Source organism: Chiloscyllium punctatum, chromosome 22 (genome assembly GCF_047496795.1).
Source record: "Chiloscyllium punctatum isolate Juve2018m chromosome 22, sChiPun1.3, whole genome shotgun sequence".
NCBI lineage: Eukaryota > Metazoa > Chordata > Chondrichthyes > Orectolobiformes > Hemiscylliidae > Chiloscyllium > Chiloscyllium punctatum.
The window spans coordinates 48,851,766-48,875,285 of NC_092760.1; the positions used below are offsets into that span (position 1 = coordinate 48,851,766).

General features: G+C 39.1%; 1 protein-coding gene across 6 annotated transcripts in view; it reads right to left on the reverse strand.

Moving 5' to 3' along the window:
- Positions 1–23,520, reverse strand: part of LOC140493615 (serine/threonine-protein phosphatase 6 regulatory subunit 3-like) — a 135,984-nt gene that overhangs the window by 44,413 nt on the left and 68,051 nt on the right. For 4 of the 6 annotated variants that reach the window (XM_072592245.1, XM_072592246.1, XM_072592243.1 and 1 more), the window contains 4 exons: positions 17,704–17,819; positions 14,446–14,531; positions 13,589–13,675; positions 7,687–7,784 (listed from right to left, as the gene is read on the reverse strand). In XM_072592245.1, coding sequence (XP_072448346.1) covers positions 7,687–7,784; positions 13,589–13,675; positions 14,446–14,531; positions 17,704–17,819 — 387 coding nt within the window. The remainder of the gene's footprint in view (positions 1–7,686; positions 7,785–13,588; positions 13,676–14,445; positions 14,532–17,703; positions 17,820–23,520) is intronic. The other 2 variants (XM_072592248.1, XM_072592247.1) reach the window with 2 other exon arrangements.

The following is a 23,520-nucleotide window of genomic DNA, read 5'->3' on the forward strand; positions in this document are numbered from 1 at the left end:
GACCAGTTTAGATCATATCTACTGAAAAATGTTGTAGATAAAATCTGATCACATAACAATGACGTAGCTGTAATGCTCTGTGGACTTACAAATGTTTCGCAACCAATAGATGTTGGTATCAATAAGCCATTTAAGGACATGATGAGAATGAAGTGGAATAACTGGATGCATGGTGGAGAAAAAAAAAATTCACAAAAGGAAGCAGTATGCGGGCTCCATCACTGCCACTGATCTGTGAACGGATCGTTGATTTACGGAAGGAAATAAAAGCTGACAATATTTTCAAATCACTCAAGAGATGTGGAATTTTGAATGAATTGGATGGCACAGAGGATAACTTTCTATGGGATAACAGATGAAAGAAACAGCTGATGACGTACTACCTCTAACCACAAACAGCGAAGATGAAAGGGATCCATATGATATAATTATTCATCCTGATGGTTATGAAGCTTTATTTGGTGCTGAAGATATTGAACCATGTGATTTTGCATGATTTAAATGAACTTTTGTATTTGACACGTCGTATGCACAAATAAAAGCTCACTAATTAATTTGTTTCTATTATCTTTGTCCAGTAATTACTGTAATGTGTTGCGTTTCTTCCTTTATTCATTTGAGATTAATTAGGCTTCCCCTCGTGATACATTGGACTGTAGCATGAATTTCAGGCCCTCAATAGTATCCATATAATAGTCAACCCCATAAATTTAACCTTAAAATTGGTCCAAAACATTTGACTTTTACACAAGTATATACAAGCTTCTAAAAGACTCCAGAGTTGCCACTTTGATAAAGAGAGTGTAGAAAGGGGCCTGCCAACCTATTATTTGTTTTACTTTGAGGAGTTGGAAATGGATAGTTAGTTGGTCAAATGAAAGAGAGAGTGCGAGAGCGCAAGAGGAAGAGGGGGAAAAGGGAGGGAGGGAGGCATTTAATCAGAAATGTTTTCAAAATAACAAAGTCAACACAATTCAGATTACAGATCTGATTTGAGAAACTGAAGAGATATTATAATGTGCATTGAGTCTAATAGAATTACTGTCAAAAGTGAGAGATGCCGGAAAAGCACAGGAGGTCAGGCAGCATCCGAGGAGCAGGAGAATCGATGTTTCAGGTAAAAGCCCTTCATCAGGAATGAAACCATTCTTGATGAATGGCTTTTGCCTGAAACATTGATTCTCCTGCTCCTCGGATGCTGCCTGACCTGCTATGTTTTTCCAGCACCACACCCCCGATTCTAAGCTCTGGCATCTGCAGTCCTCACTTTCATCTAATAGGATTATCGCCTACAGATCTTTCAACATTTGGCAAATTACTTTCATAAAATTGCACAACATCTTCCGATTTCAGAAGATACATCAAATATTTTAACATGCGTAAGTGCATGCATTTTGCTGAATCATTATTAACTCTATCCAAGAATTAATTTGCAACTAATTTTCTTGTTATGCAGTGTTGATATTGTTAAAGGTTTAACAGAAAGTCCATCATTAATAGATTAAAGAAAATTGGATTTATAAGATATTTTTTCACTAAGGATGAGATCAGTGCTTTCCAAACAGGTTTTAAGGCAAGGTACTTTGATGAGATTGGAAGATTCAAAACAAGATATTCCCAAGAACACATGTCATTCATGTTGCTCAGATCACTCCAGGCAAAACAGGTAGATCTTGTTCTTGTGCTTAAATTCTGATTTGCTGGTTTCATTTTACAAAATTCAGTTGAAGTAGATTTTTGGATTAGGCCATATAAAGTAATTTACAAATCAAAACACAAAATTTATTCAAATGTGTGAATTGAGATGAAAATCTAATTTCAATAATTCAAAATTCAGCAATTTGAATCACATTAATTCAAATCGAAATTGGGCAATAAACAGGTCCTGAGCCAGTTTATTTAAACTGCTGTGTTCAAGTTGAGAAAAATCAATTCGTAATATGCTGCATACACAAATTAAAGTGTAAAGTTATTAAAACTTTGAGGGCCTTTCAAGCTCTTGCAGTTTCAATGAAATGTCAAGCATAGATTTAAACAAACAAAAGGATAATGCCCCAAGCCTTTTAGATGCAGACTTGTGGCAAGATATAGTAACTTGATAAGTTTTTAAAAGATTCTGAATCCAGGTTAAAAATGATAATCTTTTATTCTATTTACTTCATTTTGATAGCTCATACCTGACTTTGCAAATACTTTAGTTTGCAAGCATTTGAGTTTGTGTGGCAATATTCAATTTTCTGAGGCAATAGAAAAAAATCGTAGAGCAAGTCCACGTAAAGTGCAATATGGAATTTACCTCAATTGAGCTAATTGTTAGACCCGGGCTGCGTTAAACCTCTGCATGGGCAGAAGACGCAAGATGTACCCTTCCATTCACAGGAAGCACTGTACAACTGTGGGAAAAGAAAATTATACTTTAAAGGCCCGAACCATAACAAGAATCACCAGTACATTGCTGAAATAGTTCACCCATTCATTTATTATCTGTCAATGGAAACATCTTTTCATAAGGGCTTAGATTCTCATCATCATTGAATATTTTTACGCCCACCTTCTTGTTCCAATTATTCAATTTCCCCTCTGGTATAAGGTCCTTCCCTTTAAAGGGATTATATAATTTATTTGTAATTGGATCACCATTGAGAAGTCTGCAAAAGTAAAAAGGGCTCTAAATTTTGTCCACTGCTGAAGAATATTTACTTGGGATCCTCTAAACATAATGTATGGCAAACTGTAGGATAGATGGAAGTTAAAAGATCCTGGAGGTAAATAACTTTAATATCTCCAAGAAAGGCCCAACAACAAATCTTCAGAGACAGTAAGTTAGAAGATACACCCAGAAAGAATGTCATATGAACATGTCATTCTTTGAGAATTTGATGCATAATGCAGGAATGCCAAAATGCATATATTATCAGCTTTGCTTTCCCATATTTCATTTAAAATTCAGCAAGGCTCCAGGCGTCCAAGTCGGCTGAAAAATACAATAAATTGGTCTGTGTAGCAAAGATTGTCAGCAAAGGTTGTGAGCTGGGCACAGACCAAGACTACTCCATAGGCAAACCCAAACCCAACAATTTCTCTAAATTGGGTTAAAATGGTTATGAGTGATGCCAACTGGAAAGACAGCAAGACGATTTCTGAGAAGAATAAAGATTTTATTGGGGCTGAGGGGACAGCACCCTTGTTGATGAATCAAAGTCAATTCCAGCTCCTTGTCCTTTGAGGGCTATTATGCAAATTAGTCCTTTAGTCATGGTCCATGGAAGAATGTTTTCTCTTGCAACTGATGTTTGAGCTTCTATGTAGTCAGGATTTGATGTCAGTCATCAACCAAGCACTCTTGAAAGACAGTGGTCAATTTAATGGAGAGACCACTAATTAAATACTAAAATTATTAACATTTCCACTTTTTTAACCAGTAAAAATTCACCTCATTAATTAATTAAGAAGGGAATTTCCACTGGCACTATCTGACTTTATTTGTTCGTCCTATCGTTTCAGACATTACACTCCTGGCCTTGATAATCATGTGGAAGATCAAAAGAGGACAGAATCACAAATAATCTTCTGTTCCAAGATAGGCCATGGAGAACAAATTCCTATATTACTAAACAACGAACAGCATGTCTAGTTTTACTTGTCATGAAGGCAAAATATGATTTGTACAAATGATACCTACACTAGATGTACTGACTGGGTTCAGTCATTTTTAAGTAGAAATGTTTGAATAGCAAATTTCCCACCTCCCAAAATGATGGATATTTTCATTCAACTTGTCACATATTGACTCTTCATTTTAGAAACATTTTGGGGCAAGTGTGTAATTGCAAGGAAGAAACCCAGCATACCTGTTATGACAGGTTCAAGGATAGTCGTGAGAGAATTCTGGACACGTTAACCTTCCTGGACAGGAAACAATGCATAGTGCAGGTAAACAAGTCAAGCAAGGTTAAAGTGGCACTGTAAGCTTAGCACTAATGCAAGTTATTAAAATGGGATATGATTGAGATTTAATACATGGATTCATCAACATACAACACAAGAGGATGCCAAGCACAGGTCTGATATTAGCCCAATAGGCAAGGGAAAGAAAGTAAAAACTACAGCTACATCCTGCATTTCTGTTGAACAGTCATTAAGCACATATCTATGGAAAATGATCATGGACTGAAGTTATAAAATATATTCCAGGCTCTAAACTGGGAAGAAGAAAGAAGCTATGCATTATGCATTAAATCGTTCACAACTGCATACGAGTACAAAACTCAGTCAGGGTCTCATATTCACGGAAGCATTGTAGCTTTATGCATTTTCAATCAAGTTAAATTTTGTTTCAATTTTTCCACTCATCTGTCTTAATCACAGAATCTAAGGCACAAAACAACAGGCAGAGGAAACTCTTCAATAGTTCTTTTGAATTATCCTACAAAGGTATGGACTCTGACATCTATGACAAGCTGATTAACAGGGAAACAGTTAAAACATTTCAGTATATTTGGAGGGTCAGGTTTTTGATAGGACTAGTAAAAATGCAATATGTTAATACCAGAAGTTACCTTCAACCTAGCAGCTATTATGAGATCAGTCTAAAGATGTAGTGTGGAGGTGCCAGTGCTGGACTGGGTTAGACAAGGTCAAAAATCACATGATACCAGGTTCTAGTCCAACAGGTTTATTTAAAAACATAAGCTTTCTGAGCCTCACTCCTCCTCCAGGTGCTAGCTAACCTAGTGTCACGTGATTTTTGACCCAATCTGAAGATGGTCTTGGAAGACTGCAACTTAAAATGACAAAATATGGTAACTGAAATTTACAGAATAAATTTTCACAAAGGCATAAAAATCTCAATAAAACTTTCTGGAAATTCTGGAAAGGATGAAAATAGTTAAGTACCCTGGCCTGATGGCATTTATCCTAGGATCCTCTGGGAAGCTAGGGAGGAGATAGCGGAGCAATTGGCCTCGATTTTTATGTCGTCGTTGTCTACGGGAATAGTGCCAGAAGACTGGAGGATAGTGAATGTGGTCCCCTTGTTCAAGAAGGGGAGCAGGGATAGCCCGAGTAACTATAGGCCGGTGAGTCTCACTTCTGTTGTGGGCAAAGTCTTAGAGAGAATTGTAAGGGATAGGATTTATGAACATCTGGATAGGAATAATGTGATCAAGGATAGTCAGCATGGTTTTGTGAAGGGCAGGTCGTGCCTCACAAACCTTATTGAATTCTTTGAGAAGGTGACCAAGGAAGTGGACGAGGGTAAAGCAGTAGATGTGGTGTATATGGATTTTAGCAAGGCGTTCGATAAGGTACCCCATGGCAGGCTAATGCAAAAACTATGGAGGTATGGCATTGTGGGTGCATTAGAGGTTTGGATTAGGAATTGGCTGGCTGGAAGGAGACAGAGGGTAGTAGTTGATGGTACAGGTTCATCTTGGAGCGCAGTTACTAGCGGTGTTCCACAAGGATCTGTTTTGGGACCATTGCTGTTTGTCATTTTTATAAATGACCTGGAGGAGGGGCTTGAAGGCTGGGTGAGCAAGTTTGCGGATGACACGAAAGTCGGCGGAGTTGTGGACAGCGAAGAAGGATGTGGCAGGTTACAGCGGGATATAGATAAGTTGCAGAGCTGGGCAGTAAGGTGGCAAATGGAATTCAATGTAGCTAAGTGTGAAGTCATTCACTTTGGTAGGAGTAACAAGAAGATGGATTACTGGGCTAATGGTAGACTACTTGGTAGTGTGGATGAGCAGAGGGATCTTGGTGTCCATGTACACAGATCTTTGAAAGTTGCCACCCAGGTAAATAATGCTGTGAAGGCGGCATATGGTGTACTGGGCTTTATTGGTAGAGGAAATGAGTTCCGGAGTCCTGAGGTCATGTTGCAGTTGTATAAGACTCTGGTGCGGCCTCATCTGGAGTATTGTGTGCAGTTTTGGTCGCCATATTATAGGAAGGATGTGGAGGCATTGGAACGAGTGCAGAGGAGATTTACCAGGATGTTGCCTGGCATGGTAGGTAGATCGTATGAGGCTGAGGCACTTGGGGCTTTTCTCATTGGAGAAAAGAAGGTTTAGGGGAGATTTGATAGAGGTGTACAAGATGATTAGGGGTTTAGATAGCGTTGACAGTGAGAACCTTTTTCCGCTAATGAAGTCAGCTGTTACTAGGGGACACAGCTTTAAATTAAAGGGGTGGTAGGTATAGGACAGATGTTAGGAGTAGATTTTTTACTCAGCGGGTTGTGAGTTCATGGAATGCCCTGCCAGTAGCAGTGGTGGACTCTCCCTCTTTATGGTCATTTAAGCGGGCATTGGACAAGCATATGGAGGTTATTGGGCTAGTGTAGGTTAGGTAGGCTTCGGTCGGCGCAACATCAAGGGCCGAAGGGCCTGTACTGTGCTGTATTTTTCTATGTTCTATGTTCTCTTGGAAATCCAGTGACCACAGTGAGAATTAGAAATAATTAAAACAATTAAAAATAAAGTCTGCTGTGATAGTCAAGACGTATTTTGATGCACAGAAAGAACAGAGCTGTGTAAAGCTGAACATGGTGAAGTGGAGAAACGGAAGATGAAGCCACCTCAAGGTCCAGTTATCAGAGAGGGGCTATGAATTGGACTACGTCCTACACTTAATGGAAAAACTTTTTTGTATTAAAACTATGAAAATGATAGTTATTTTAATGAAAATTACGAGTTCACTACAGTTGCACAGTTGGCCTTATGAGCCAAAAATTATGCAGATTTTACATAACTACAAGATAGTATGAAAATAGAGGTGGTATCAGTAGTTAAATGGCTAGAATTCATGAATAGTTGAGCAATGTTTCCTTTTGGATGAATTCAGAACAGACTTTAAAATACAACAATTGATAATGATGTAAAAGGGTCATTCAACACACAAATGTCTTTAACTAGCCCACTGCTGATCCACTTCATCTTTATCAGCAACAGTGGTTCCTAATTTCAGTTCAATTTCAGCTGAACCCCCTAAACATGGAGCAGGAGGATCTGCAAAAAGGTCATCAAACCTTTCTAAATCAACAAACAACGAGCATCATTTTCCAATAACTAGGAAAGATTATTTAAAATCTTGAGCAGAGAAAAAGAGAAAGCACCAGAAATCCCCAGTTTTCAATTTAATGGGAAAGTGAAAGATGGTCTTTCAGGTGTGTGGGGCAGAAGGGTAAGAAGGAAATATTATAATTCTGTAAAGGAATGAAATCTTTTCAAATGGAGTGTTCTCATTTTCTGTGCATGGGGGCTCACAGGTTTGTGAAATCAACACAACCTAGTTACTGGTTTGAACATGCATTCCAGCTCTGAAAAGCAGTATTCCTCTCACCTTAGTCAATCAAATGCACAGAGATCCAGGATTTAAAATTTCAAGCTGAAGACTAAAATTTCCTTTGCATGATAGACAGAATTAAATTTGATTGCTAAAGGAGAAGAAAAAGACCCAAAGCATCAAAGCAGTTCAAAAACACCATGGGGTAGTTTAGAAAAACAATTCAATATACCCACTGAAACATTGCTATTTAAGCAGAAAAATAGGGAAAAAAGGATAGCACTAATCTCACCCAATTAGTAATACAAATTCATTTCAAGAAATTGCATGCTGTGTAAATATCTAGAGATAGCTACCCAAATCAAAGATTTAAACCAGTTTCAGAAAGTTCATACTTACTTCACTATGTCCTCCTGATCAGCAAACTCCTCATCGTTGAAGCCGAACTGGTCAATAAAATTGGACGTCATTTGTTGCATCTGATAATCAGAAAAGGCCTGGCAAACCCAGGACCAATGACAGGGATATAATCTTGATACTCAATCATATAACGAGGTTCACTTAAAGGGGACCCAAACCTTCATTTCAAAAAATTAAATTTTAATAAGTCTCCATGGCTGTAAATTTGAGAATTACAAATCATAACATTTAAATTTTGAAAAAAATACCTCTTGAAAGCAGTGTTTTGAGTCAAATGACTATCCTTATTTGAACTTTTAACTTCAATGTGACAAACAATCCAAACTGAGTTGTATTACATTAGGCCTAAGTTATGCCATCATCCTACACCCAATAAAGAAACTGATCTTTTGCTGATTTTTCCCACTCCCATCTGATCTCTTCCAGTTACAGAAGCCAACATTCCATAAAAAAAAACAATTCAATTAATGACCCGCTACTGATTCGAGGAAGTAATGCTAAAAACACCCGCAGAAAATTCAAACAATGCTGTGGAATCGTCAATGTCCACTTGAACAGTGAAAGTAGGTAAAAAGTTTTATATAGATAATTTGGAGACCATTTCTCCACTTTCAACACTCCTTCAGTGCCACAGTGACAGTTACTATGTGCTCAGGACCAAGTCTGACTTTATGGTGAGGGGTGATACTGGTCCAAAATGGACATATATGAGTGGTTTAGTACTTTAACAATGCAATAGCTAACTCACTTTATTTTCCACCCACATTGCAAATAAGTTGTTTAAACAATATTTCTCCAACTTTTTTAATTGAAAGATTCCTTTGAAAGTGGATTAGTAAGCATGGACTTCCTACCATGTTAATTATCATTCTTATACTATACAGGTATTTACCGATTCATTAGATAACCTGTGAACATATAATTTACAATGGTAACTCTAAAAAAGATCATGCACCAAGTATCAACAGAAAGTTAAATTTCAAAACAACGCCTCAAAACAGGATTATCCATTCTACTCTTTTCTTAAACAATGCATTGGGTGGCACTTTAAAGTTTTTTTTAAAATTCACTCACAACAGGTGGATGCATTTATTGTATGTACTGAGTTGCCTTTGAGAAGGTAGTGGTGAGCTGCTTTCATGAACTGCTGCAAGCTGTGGGTTGACTCTTTGGGGAGGGAATTGCAGGATTTTGGAAGGTGCTGTTTCAGCATCTTTGGTGAATTTCTGCAATGCATCTTGTAGATAGTACACACTGTTGCTAGTGAGCATCAGGGGGAGAGAGTGTTGCCAATCAAGCAGACGGCTTTTTCCTGGATGGTGTCAAGCTTCTGAAGTTGTTGGAGCTACACCCACCCAGATAAGTGGGGGAGTATTCAATCACATTCCTGACTTGTGCCTTGTAGATTGTGGACAGGATTTGGGAAGTCAAGTGGTGAGTTATTCACCGCAGTATTGAGCCTCTGATCTGTTCTCGGAGCCACTGTGTTTATGTAGCAAGTCCAGTTGAGTTTCTGGTCAATGGAAACCCAAAGGATGTTGACATTGGGGGATTCAGTGATGGTAACACTGTTGAATATCAAGGGCGGTGGTTAGATTGTCTCTACTCAAAAACCTTTTCTTAGACATTTACAATATTATTGCACAGTGCAGTAAACATGAATCAGCAGAGCATGTATTGAATTCCATTGTATTTTGAGCAATGAAATTGAGGAAAGGATAAAAAAAAAACTGTGAAAGCAGAAGTAATGTTGTATATTATTAATTTTAATTTTTCATTAAAGTAAGAAATGTTTAAAAATAACTTTTAGCTGCGTCTGAGAACAGCACTATCTGGGCAAATAGACAATAGAGAAATCTGTTGAAACAGTCGCATTCCCAAGATTGTCCCTTTGCTTAGCCGATTGCCTTTGTTTACTATTAACCTGTAATCAGGAAATAACCATGCCAGAATACTGTTTAACACTTGTTCAGATCTTTGAGCAAGGGTGTCACACTGAGGAAGGTGTTGTCCTCTGTACGAGATGGTAAAGCAAAAGACTCCTTAGTTGGTCATAAAGTAATCTCATTGCACTGTTTTGAGGATTTTCAAAATGTACCGTCAATATCTATCTCCCAACCAAATTATCAAGCAAATAATTTAATCATTTCTCAGATTGTTGTTTGTGGCATCTTGCCATGCAGCAATTAGTTGCCATATCACCGACATCAGAACAATTACTACACTTCCAAAGTACTAAATGCACTGAAAAGCATTTTGAAATATCTTGAGGTTGTGAAAGCTGCTATGCAAAGGCCTTCATTTTTGAATGCATAAGGGGTTTGGAGACTGGACAAAGAAAATTAAAATCAATTTTGTATTTTCTAATCTACCTGTTCAGCACTGTTATTGCATATCTCTGGAACAGGTCAGATTTGAACCCAGAAATCCTGGTTCAGGGGAGGGACACTATCACTGCACCAAAGGAGTCCCGATTAAATTCATTTGTTTATATCCAGAAGTGCTCATACGTACAACTGAACCATTTTTGTTTTGCCCATCATCAAATCACTTGTGGTATTTTTTCACCTATTAACTATCAGCAATAAATCACCCATATTCTCCAATTGATTAATATATGCGCAAAGGGGCAAGACTGACCATCAAAAGTGAGGGGGATGTAGGGAAAAGGGGACCTAATTAAATTCTTCAAGAATAATTTCAATACTGCTCACCTGGCAATAGTTAGTTCAAGTATTTGCAGCAGCTTCCATTTCCCATCTGCTGCTTTCTCTTGAATTCTAAGCATTACCAGTGGTTCCAAGTCAACAGGCTTCAAATGCTAACTGTTTTGATCCCCACAGATGCTGCAAGGCCTGTTGTTTTTCACCAGTGCTTTGTTTTCGTACTCAGATCTCCAACATTTGTATTTATTTTGCTTTTGCATCAACAGTGTTCATAGCACTTTTAAAGAATTGCTGTGTTCAAATCCCATGCCAGCACTCAGCACAAAAATAAAGTGTTGATGGAATGTTGCCACATTAGAGGTCATTTTTTTAAAAAAAAAAACTGTCAAAATAAGACCCCATCTGTCCACTCAAGTGCATGTGAACCATCCTAAGGCACTTTTTGAAACTGCAAATGAGTTACCCTCATACTCTAATCATTATTCATCCCTCAATCACAACAATAATTACCTGGTCATGATCAAATTGCTACGTGCAATTTGGCTGTCTCAGTTCCTATTTAATTTGCCATAAAACACTGAAATCTCTGGTTGTCATGAACAGTATCAAGTAAAACGCAAGATTTTCCTTCTTCTTAAAACGGTTCTTTTGAAGATAAAGGGTCATCTGCTGGAATATTGCAGCACATTCTCTTACTATCTAGATTGGATTATGATGATGCCGATAAGATTCGACTTCAATTTAAAGCAGAGGCCTGTGCTGTTCAGGAAAAAAATTGCTACTGCACGGCTCAGCCAACTGCTGCAATGCGCCAGGTAAGAGGCCCTTTTATTTCATATATTCTTTTATTCATAGTTTAATTCACTTCCCCAGCACAGAAGTAATTAGTTTACTATGTGTTCTACAGCAACTAAATGGGACAAGTTTAAGAATTTATATTCTCAACATTTACAGCCACAGATTTATTTTCTAAAATTGCTTTTGATCAAGTTTGAGCTCTCTTAAGCATTTCTTAAAAAGCACACCAATTGAATCAAGTAAACAAAGCTATTTATCAACAACTAGGACAAAATCAATAACTTAAATGTTTCCACTAATTAATGAACTGACCAAATTTTCAGCAGTTTGCTGCAAGGTACTACTGCTTTTATTTGCCAAGATGATTTTAAAAAGTAGTCATCACCTGCTCAACCTATCACCTCAATTTCAAATGGAACACAGAACAAAGAACTGTACAGCACAGAAACAGCCCCTTCAGTCCGCGATGTTGTGCTGAACATGACGCCAAATTAAATTAATCCCTTCTGCCCGTCCTTGGTCCATATCCCTCTATTCCTTGCATAAACATGTGCTTATCTAAAAGTCTCTTAAACTCCCCTATTGTAGCTGCCTCCACCACCATCCCTGCCCCTCACATCTCCTTTGAACTTCCCCCTCTCACTTTAAATGCATTCCTCCTAGTTTTAGACATTTCAACACTGGTTTTATCTACGCATCTCCTAATTTTAAAGACTTCTATCAAGTCTTCCCTCAGCCTCCACCGTTCCAGAATGTTTCTAGCTTCTCCTTAGAGCACATAGCCTCTAATCCAGGCAGCATCCTGATAAACCTCTTTGCACCCTCTTTAAAGCCTCCACATCCTTCCTGTAATGTGGCAATATTCTAAGTGTGGCCCAACCAAAGTCTTATAAAGCTGCACAATGGCATCCTAACTCTTGTCTTTTATTGGTTGGAGAATTGAGTACAAGTGTGCACCTTCTTTATCAGTGTATCTACTTGTACGACCACTTTCAGGGAGCTATGGACCTGAACTCCAGGATCCCTTTGTACATCAATGCTGTTCGTGGTCCTGTCATTAACTGTATACATTTCCGTAACATTTGATCTCCCAAAGTACAGCACCTCAAACTTATCAGGATTAAACTGTCATTTCTCCACCCAAATCTGCAACTGATCTATATCCCACTGTATCCTTTGACAACCTTTTACACTAGCCACAACTCCACCAATCTCTGTATTGTATGCAAACTTACTAACCCACACATCTACACTTTCATCCACATCATTTGTGTACATGTTTATATCACAATCAACAGAGGTCACAGTACAGAACCCTGTGGAACATCACTAGTCACCGACCTCCAACCTAAAAAAATACCCTTCCACCCTACCCTCTGCCTTCTATGGGCAAGCCAATTCTGAATCCACACAGCCAAGCCACGGTGGATCCCAAGCACCTGAATCTTCTGAAGAGCATACCATGAGGGACCTTGTCGAAAGTCTTAGTTAAATCCACGCAGACAACATCCACTGCTCTACACACTTAGTGATCACCTTTGTCATCCCCACGAAAGATTCAATCAAGTTAATAAGACAAGACCTGTCCAGCACAAACCTATGCTGACTGTCCCTAATTAAGCCATGCTTTTCCAAATGCATGTAAAATCCTATCCTTAAGAATTCTCTCCAATAACTTTCCAACCACTGATGTGAGATTCACCAGTCTATAGCATTCTGGATTATCCCTATTTCTTTTCTTGAACAGAGGAACAACATTAGCTATACACTAGTCCTCTGGAACTGCTCCAGTGGCTAATGAGGATACAAAGATCTTAGTCAAGGTCCCAGAAATCTCCTCTTTTGCCTCTCTCAATAACCTAGAGTAGATACCATCAAACCTGGAGGACTTATCCATCTTAATACTCTTCAAGAGACTCAATACCACTTTTTTTAAAAAAAATTGATCTCAAAATACCCTAGTATATTAGCATGGTCCACACAAATCTCACTAGAGTCCTGCATATCCTTTCAGTTGAAGGAATATTATTCGTACCTAACCTCCCAAATTGGGAGTAGCCCTATCACCGTCACACATCACTAACTATATGTGCAAAATCTTTAACAAAAGGTAAAGCAAAGTATACACACAGGATCTTGGTACACAATGGGTTTAACATATCCATTATTGCTCTAGTTCTACAATGAAGTGCTAACAGTACAGAATATGCTGGCAACTTGAATGAAAACATATGAGGCACATCCTGCACTTAGAAAGGAAAAAATTCTCTTAAGTCTTGATATTTAATATAATCAGATTGGTTAAAACACTAATTTTATAATTTCTCATTTTTATTTAAGTTCACGTGCAAACCAGGTACTTTATCTGTTAAAACTGTAGTAGTATTAAGTGGTTACTCAGTAAAGAAAATACTTACTTGCTGTAACCCGGAGTCTGGAGCAAATCCTGGTTCTTTAAAATCAACTTCATCATCACTTGATGAATGTATATTGTGCGCGCTAACCTGGAATATAATTTATAGGATAAAGTGATACCACAACAAACCCAATTAATTCCACAGCAGAATGTGTACTTTTCACCCTTGGTCTCCCAATAAAACAACTCTGCTCCCTTCAGGGAAAAAAAAGGATTATTTTTAATAAGCTAAAACTTTCAGAGTGTTCCTCCATACTTCAAAATTTAAATTACAACCTCACTTGAGGAAAGCTAAAGTCGTTTTGCCTTTTGAGAAATAATAGGCATATGTAATCCAATTTTAAAGCTGTGTAACAGCCAACGGACTCTTCAGAATAAACTGAAGACAATATCTTCATACATTCAGAACACTACAAAATAGTCCTAAATGTCCATTCACAATTCAAAGAATGGGATAATTCTGCATAAGCTTCTTAAAAACAATGGGCAAACTGATAAAAATAAACTTTTTGACCATAATTTCAATGTACATATAGCTACTTTTAATGCAACATGCCTGAAATAATATTTTAATCTAAATAGCAACGTAAAACATTATAAGATTGGAATCAGTGTCTTCAATCTTTCTGTAAATGCTGCATGCTTGACACTGACTATTTCATTCCGAAGCTACTGTTTCATACTATAGCCAATTTTTCACAACAGTCGTGCCTGACTGGTTATTCAACTTTCTACCTTCAAAAGGTTGCCTATTTTCATCTCCATAAAATCAAAAGTTTCATGTTTATTTAAATTGCTTTACATTTTTTTTCCTTCTAAATATCTTTCAGGATGTGCACCTTGTTTTCAGAGACCTACCAGATCGATTGCATTCTTCTTATTGGTTTCTGCCAATGAACCTGTTGTAAACGTCTCCCATCTTTCCCTGTAGTCCTCACTAAGATCTGAAAAAGTTGGAAAGACTTTGTTTAAACAAAATCCATTACTCTGATCATTCTAAAAGCATAATATATTGAAACAACTATTCACTGCCCAATAATCAGTCCAACCAAAAAAAATTGCTCCTCATTTATTTATTTGCACAAAATGGCACATGCTTTAAAAGGAAACTAAAATGTTAATGTGTAATTTCAATTTTATGTTGGAATAGTTTTTTTAAAAAAAAGTCAAGATGTACAGACATTAAAATTTTGTCCTTAAGTATGGTTTGATTACTACCTCCTACTATATTTGTAGTTTTTTTTTTGTTTATTCATTCATGGGATGAGGGCATTTTTGGCTAGGCCAGCGTTTATTGCCATCCCTAATTGCCCAAACAGCAGTTTGGGTCTGGGATCACATGTAGACAGACTATGTGAGGATGTCAGTTTCCTTCCATAAAAGGAGATTTTTTTTTCTGATAACCGACAATAGATTCACAGTCATCATTAGACTCTTAATTCCAGATGTTTATTGAATTTGAATTTCACCACCAGCCGTGTTGAGATTCAAACCCAGATCCTCACAACATTATCTGGGTCTTTGGATTAAGAGTCAAGTGATAATACCATGAGGCCATCACCTTCCCATTTGATAAGATTTGTGCTGTACACATCTAAGTAAGGTGTCAATGTTAAAGACATTCCATGGACCTCCATGTTCCATTATATGGAGGATTAATCTAAATTGTCATTTATCTGTAGTGTGAATACTGAATACTGACATCACTACAAACCTGTTCTGTTTCTGATATTCTTCATGCAGGCTCATCATGACCAAAAGATTCAGCCACAGCAGGGGTAATTGTCTACATGGTCACAGTGCTACAAAGCTTCACAGAAAATCAGGAATAATAAATGCATCAGCAAGTACAGGAGCAGCAACCTTCAGCGTCTGCTAAGCAATGTCCACATGAAGACAATGAAGCTGAAGATCCCTTTAAGACATCAAGGCCCAGAGTCCAGCATCCACGATGCTATTTCCTCCAATGTTTGCAGTGTTGCTGCAGACTGATGATGTCCACGATGCCAACTGCTGAAGTGGGACTTGTGACGTTAGAGGGTGGGTGGCCATCACGGTGACGGCTGCACCAAATGTATACACGACTGACTGCTTCCATGGATCCACTGGGGACCCAAGTCAGATATCACAACCCTTAGGGTGTCACGGTGGCTAGCACTGCTGCCTCACAGCGCCAGGGTCCCAGGTTTGATTCCAGCCTCAGGTGACTGTGTGTGAAGTTTGCACATTCTCCCTGTGTCTGCGTGGGTTTCCTCCGGGTGCTCCGGTTTCCTCCCACAGTCCAAAGATGTGCGAGTCAGGTGAATTGGTCATGCTAAAGTGCCCATAGTGTTAGGTGCATTAGTCAGAGGGAAATGGGTCTGGGTGGGATACTCAACAGAGGGTCAGTGTGGACTGGTTGGGCCGAAGGGCTTGTTTCCACACTGTAGGTAATCTAATCTAATCAACCCACTATTACAAATATAATTTGTATCAGATCACACCGCTTCATATCATTTCTCCATGATAAAGGTCACAGCTGCAAACCAGACCATCAGTTTTACCAACATAGTTGACTTCCCCCAGGTGCAATGCACTATAGACCATACACAAATGTTAAAACTGCCTTATCATGACAGCTCACTTCAGCTACAGAAAAGGATTGTATTCCATTAATGTACAGGTGTTGTGTGATCATCAGTATCACTGATATGCCAAGTATCTGGGAGCTTTCATGATGGCTATATTCTTGATAATTCTCATATTCTTGCTTGTTTCATGGGACGATTGCCTTACAAGGACAGTTTCTGAAAGACAAGGAGTACCTTCTGCATCTGTAGCTGATGATTCTGAGGTTGAGTCTAAATACAATGCTGAAGAGCTGACCAAGCAGCAACAGTGCTCCAAGGAGAAAGACTGTGCAGGCAGAACATCACTTCCAGTTGTAGCATCAGGCTCAACAAATTAGACAGGAGTTAATTGATATCTGGCTCCACAGTTGTGAGTAGGTACAGTGATCATCCATTGATTGTAAATTTGTTGCTGCTGAAAAGGCAAGCGGCTGCTATTTGTTCCTAGAAGTAAATACAATCTTGCCTTTGCTTTTGTGGAAAAAAAAAGGTTAAACCTTTACAACCATTTGACAATTTTCCATTAATGCTCTCACACTGAATAATGACAAGATGTTATGCTATACTGGATGTTAAGGACAGGGTACTAAGATGGTATGGTGTCGAGGACAGTTAATCGGTATTGCTTATTCCTGTAGCTACAGTTACAATGACAGTTGATCAGCAAGTGAAAATTTTAAAACAGCGTTATATTTATGACTGTGAGCTTGTATTTTCATCCATGTCACTTGTGTCCTTAGAAGCAGTTCTTTTTCATTCCCTCCCATAACGTGCACCGTGAAGGGAAGCTCCGGGTGTCTGCACTTTAAATATGGCACTAGCACCAGTAATCAAAGCAGGTCCCGACAGTGGTAAGTACTTTCACCACTGCTGAGTGCACCGTAATGTAACAGGGTGCTTTAGAGGTATGATGCATACATAATGAGACAAACTGAGAGAGACAACGCACTAGCACTCATGAACAGAAACATTCCATGCAATTTCCCAAAGTTGACACAGCTGACTTTTAGTAAAATTTAGCCCTTTGTGTTTCTTCACATTTATCTCTGAGAATAACTAGCTGTAAGCAATGTTCATGAATAGTTCAGCCAGCAGTGGTTGAGCACAATGCTATTTTCTTCTGCCACACTTAGAGAAGATACTGTGAGCATAAATTTATTCACTATAACATCAATTGGTATTTAATAGAACTGGGCTAAACCAAGACAGTGTAGAAAGTAAGACGACACAGCCTGCTTAAGAAACCTGTTATCAAATTGTTTATGTGGAGAAGGAGTAAAGACTGTGCCCAATCTTCACACAGAACACAGTTAAATACAGTTCATTTATTTTCAGTCTTTCTGAAAATAAAAAGTTTTTAATTTAAAATGTCGTGCACAAGTTCAATTCATTGCAGTATGGAAAAATGTAGAATAAAAAGTATACTTTAGGAGAAATAGTAAAGGATGAGTTGTAGCTATAGTGAATGACATGTTTAAAACAGAAACAAATACGTAGAGCATTATACCTTTAAGCAGCTGATTAATGAGTACACTGTTTGGTCCCTTCTCAGCATTGTGCACAATAGCATTAGCTATCCGTGTTAAGTGACCCATGTACCCCCTCCGTCTTCCACCTGCTGATCTGAAAAACAAGTTCATCCACTTATTCCGAAACAACAAAGCATAGTTATTGATGTTGGGAGTTGGGGGCGAAGAGCGATAGAGAGAGAGAGAGAGAGAGAGAGAGAGAGAGAGAGAGAGAGAGAGAGAGAGAGAGAGAGAGAGAGAGAGAGAGAGACAGACAGAGACAAGCGGGGGGTAGGGGTGGGGTTGGAAGGGAAAGAAGAGAGAGAGAGAGAGAGACACACACACACACAGAGACAGAGACACAGACAAGGGGGGGGGAAGAGAGAAGGGGGGAGAAAAAAAAGGGAGAGAGAGAGCGAGAGAGACAGGAGAGAGAGAGAGAGAGAGACACAGGAGAGAGAGAGAGAGAGAGAGAGAGAGAGAGAGAGAGAGAGAGAGAGAGAGAGAGAGAGAGAGAGAGAGACACAGGAGAGAGAGAGAGAGAGAGAGAGAGAGAGAGAGAGAGAGAGAGAGACACACACACACACACGAGAGAGAGAATGTGGAGTGGAGTTGTGGCGAGAAAGAGAAAAGGATTGACAAGGGAGGAGGGAAAATAATACTTGCAGAAACGTTTTTTAACCAAAAGAAATGTTGCTAAAAAAGACATACACTGTTGAAGATTTTCATCTTGAGGACACCTTGATAATTTTGAAAATGTCAATTCAAGGGGAAAGTTAACTTTTAAACTGCACAAGGTGCTGATTAGTTGATAAATGAACTATAATTGGTAGAGGTATTGTTATAAAGATTGCACTAGTGATTTTTCTTTCATTAATTTTCAAGAAGCACAATCTTCTATGTGTAAATTGAGTTAATATTCAGAGGCAGAAAATAACTGGCACCACCAATTTATTAACGCGGTCTTTCTGATAAGATCAGAATTTAATTAAAAATATCCATTACTACTTGCACTGGCAAGTTGGGTTTTTTTGGTGCCAGGATCTAAAGTATTGCAAGTTTTCAGTTTAATTGGCATAAGCACCTAGGGAAAAATAAATTATGATATGATGACTCAACCACAGTGGTTAGCATTTCTGAGACAACTTAATCTTTTTGGTTTTATTATAGCAACACAAAACTCATCACCTTTCTCATAAGTGAAGCAGAAAAATGATTATTCAACAGCAAACTACTCAACAGTGAACCTACCTGTCATTGGCCTAAAAAGACTTTACATAGTCCAGAGAATATTCAGACATTGAGTTTTCATAAGATTAAGGAAACAAAGGAAGAACACTATCCTATCTTGCCAAGCTAGAGAAAATGCAATTCCCTTCAACCATACCATGCGACTCTTCAAATGAATGCAAGATTTTTGTTCAGCGTTTCTATATGAAGAGATCTTTGCTCTTGTGGATAATTTCCTAATATCAGTCCCAAATCTGTCCTTTGCCATTTCAAATCTGTATCTTAAGCACTAGCATTTTGGTTCAAATTAAGAATCCCAGATTTACCTTCGCAACATCATTTACAGTTTCATGATTATTATATGATTCTCTGTCGCTAAGCTCCTCCTCAGGCTGAGGAGTGTCAATTATTTGCCAGTCTTATCACAACATAGCTGAGTGATCAGGCTCGTGTTTCTATATAGCAGCATGTCGAGGTCTTGAATATCTCAAACATCCGTAACAATATGGTCTTTTGCAATTATATAATAAAGAATTTCATATGGTATGGAAGCAGGCCATTTGGCCCATTCAGTCCACACTGATCCTCCGAAGAGCACTCCATTCAAACACCACCAGCCCCCCCCTCCCCACAACCCCCGCCTTCTTTGTAATATAAGAAAAGTGGAAAAATTAGGATTTTAATAGTGTAAAAAGGTGGAGAGGATCACATATCAGCAGGGAAGTTGATGAGATCAGAGACCAAAGGTGTCACAGAACAAAAGGCAAACAGAATTGGCAATGTTTGTACAGAAGTGACACAGGTGCACAGTGTGTGTTAATAGCAGAACATTGGTTAGTTATGCTGAAAGCCAAAGCATGAAAACAGGTCAAGGAGTGAGAGGTGCAAAATGGAGGACAGAGTTTATGAAATAAAGTTGTCGAACTCAATGCGGAATCCAGAAAAGCAGAAGGTGAAGCGCTTTCTTCCAGCTTGTGTTGGGCTTCACTGGAACACTGCAGTAGTCCTTGGTCAGAAATGTGACGGTGAAAGCAAGATGCTGGATTAAAATGGTAAGTGACTGGAAGATCAGATCATGTTTGGGGCCAAATGGAAGTGTTCGCCAATCCATGCTTGGACACCCCAAGATAGAAGAGAACATTCTGTCAGCAGCAAATACAGTAGACTAGATTGAAAGAACTAAGTAAAGGGATTCATTTGGAAGATGGGAGTGCTTGGGACCTTGGGCAGCGAGGAAGGAGGTAATAAAAGGCTCAGAGTTACACCGCCTGTGACTACCTAGGAAGTTCTTGTGGAAGGCATTAAGGTATCAGGGTAATAGAGGAATAGAGATGAGGGAATGGTCAGGTCAGAATGCTGACAAGGGAGGGGAAAATGCATTTGGGATGGGATCATTGTGGAGGTGGCAGAAATGGCACAAAATGATCCTTTGAATACAGAGGCTGGAGGGGAGGGGTGTAAATGAGAATAGGAGGCTCTCTTTCACATTTCTAGAAAGATGGGGAAGGGCAAGGGCGGAAGTGTAAAAAATGATTGGATATGATTGAGATCCCTGTCCATCACAATGATTTTTGGGCAGCTGCACCTGGAACTGTCTTGAGGGCTCCCCACTTTTCCATTAAGTACTGGTTAAAACATCAAAAAATGTTATTGTTGAATAATTTAGTTAAAATATATCTTATTACTTTCCTTATTGTGAAGAGTAGCAGGCTGTTCTGTATCACTGCATATTTTCAACATATCATAAAGGTAAATTATTTAACGAGAATCCAGAGAAAGTATATTCAGTTAGGGTGAAAGGAAAGGCTGGTAGGTATAGGGACTGCTGGATGACTAAAGAAATTGAGGGTTTGGTCAAGAAAAAGCAGCATATGTAAGGTATAGACAGGATAGATCGAGTGAATCTTTAGAAGAGTCTAAAGACAGTAGGAGTATACTTAAGAGGGAAATCAGGAGGGCAAAAAGGGGACATGAGATAGCTTTGGCAAATAGAATTAAAGGAGAATCCAAAGGGTTTTTATAAATACATTAAAGGACAAAAGGGTAACGAGGGAGAGAATAGGACCCCTCAAAGATCAGCAAGACAGCCTTTGTGTGGAGCCGCAGAAAATGGGGGAAGATACTAAGCGAGTATTTTGCATCAGTATTTACTGTGGAAAAGGATATAGAAGATATAGAATGTAGGGAAATAGATGGTGACATCTTGTAAAATGTCCATATTACAGAGGAGGAAGTGCTGGCTGTCATGAAACACAAAGATGGATAAATCCCCAGGACCTGATCACGTGTAGCCTAGAGCTCTACGGGAAGCTAGAGAAGCGATTGCTGGACCTCTTGCTGAGATAATTTGTATCATCGATTGTCACAGGTGAGGTGCCGGAAGACTGGAGGTTGGCTAATGTGGTGCCACTGTTTAAGAAAGATGGTAAGGACAAACCAGGGATCTATAGAACAGTGAGTCTGACATAAGTGGTGGGCAAGTTGTTGGAGGGAATCCTGAGGGACAGGATGCACATGTATTTGGAAAGGCAAGGACTGATAATGGCTTTGTGCATGGGAAATCATGTCTCACAAACTTGATTGAGTTTTTTGAAGAAGTAACAAAGAAGATTGATGAGGGCAGAGCAGTAGATGTGATCTATATGTACTTCAGTAAGGCATTCGATAAGGTTCCCCATCGGAGACTGATTAGCAAGGTTAGATCTCACGGAATACAGGGAGAACTAGCATTTGGATACAGAACTGGCTCAAAGGTAGAAGACAGAGGGTGGTGGTGGAGGGATGTTTTTCAGTCTGGAGGCCTGTGACCAGTGGAGTGCCACAAGGATTAGTATTGGGTCCAGTACTTTTCGTCATTTATATAAATGATTTGGATGAGAGCATAACAGGTACAGTTAGTAAGTTTGCGGGTGACACCAAAATTGGAGGTGTAGTGGACAACGAAGAGGGTTACCTCAGATTACAACAGGATCTTGACCAGATGGGCCAAGGGGCTGAGAAGTGGCAGATGGAGTTTAATTCAGATAAATGCGAGGTGCTGCATTTTGGGAAAGCAAATCTTAGCAGGACGTATACACTTAATGGTCAGGTCCTAGGGAGTGTTGCTGAACAACAAGACCTTGGAGAGCAGGTTCATAGCTTCTTGAAAGTAGAGTTGCAGGTAGATAGGATTGTGAAGGCGGCGTTTGGTATGCTTTCCTTTATTCATCAGAGTATTGAGTACAGGAGTTGGGACGTCATGTTGCAGCTGTACAGGACATTGGTTAGGCCACTGTTGGAATATTGCATGGAGTTCTGGTCGTCTCCTTATCGGAAAGATGTTGTGAAACTTGAAAGGGTTCAGTAAAGATTACAAGAATGTTGCCAGGGTTGGAGGACTTGAGCTACAGGGAGAAGCTGAAAAGGCTGGGGCTGGTTTCCCTGCAGCGGAGGTTGAGGGGTAACCTTATAGAGGTTTACAAAATCATGAGGGGATAGGATAAATAGACAAAGTCTTTTCCCTGGGGTTTGGGAGTCCAGAACTAGAGGGCATAGGTTTAGGGTGAGAGGGGAAAGATATAAAACAGACCTAAGGGGCAACGTTTTCACACAGAGGGTGGCATGGAATGAGCTGCCAGAGGTGGTGGAGGAGGCTGGTACAATTGCAACATTTAAGAGGCATTTGGATGGGTATATGAATAGGAAGCGTTTGGAGGGATATGGGCTGGGTGCTGGCAGGTGGGACTAGATTGGGTTGAGATACCTGGGTCGGCATGGTTGGACCGAAGAGTCTGTTTCCATGCTGTACATCTCTATGACTCTATGCTTTTGTTTACAAAGAATTGTAACTCAGTGGTCAATACAGATGATATCAAATTTTATTTATACTTTCACAGCAATTAAAAGCCATTATCTTGAACACATTTTTGTACTCTGAGGTGAATGTTGTCAATGCAGAGAGGTAGTGTTTTTTTGCAAATCCCATGTGAGGTGTACTGTTGTAACCTTGAGGGAGACCAGTCACTTTGGAAAGGAAACTTGAACACTCAGTTAGTACCTGAAAGAATTACACCACAAGGTTTCACTTTTAAATTAAAACTTAAACTACACAAGAATCAAGGACATACTACTAAGTTAAATGTTACTTCATAAACCTGGAAATCCGAACAAGACACATTCTATTTTGTTTTGGTTTCTCCCCCCCCCCCAGCCATCAAAACGACCCTTCTATGTTCAGAATTTTAGGGTTCCTTCACTCCTTCTGTGATGGAAACAAGACATGCCAGAGCTCTCAGGAATTCACTTTATTTTCCTAAGCTTTCCTGCTATTCCACAAAGTATGAGATTTCCTGCAGTCCTTCTAATGGGGTAGGCAATTCTCCAACCGAGGAATCTCATGACAGTGGACACTTCAACTTAATAAGAGACCTCACAGCTTTGTTTAATGATTCAAAAATGAGAAAAAACACTTAGTTTCTAATAGCTCCCAAATATTGGTCTGACAGAGACATATCATGTTCTTCCAAGCTGCTTCCAGGGCTCCAACCACGCTGTCCTTAGACATATTATAGATAAATCCAAAATGAAAAACAAAACGTCCCTTCAGT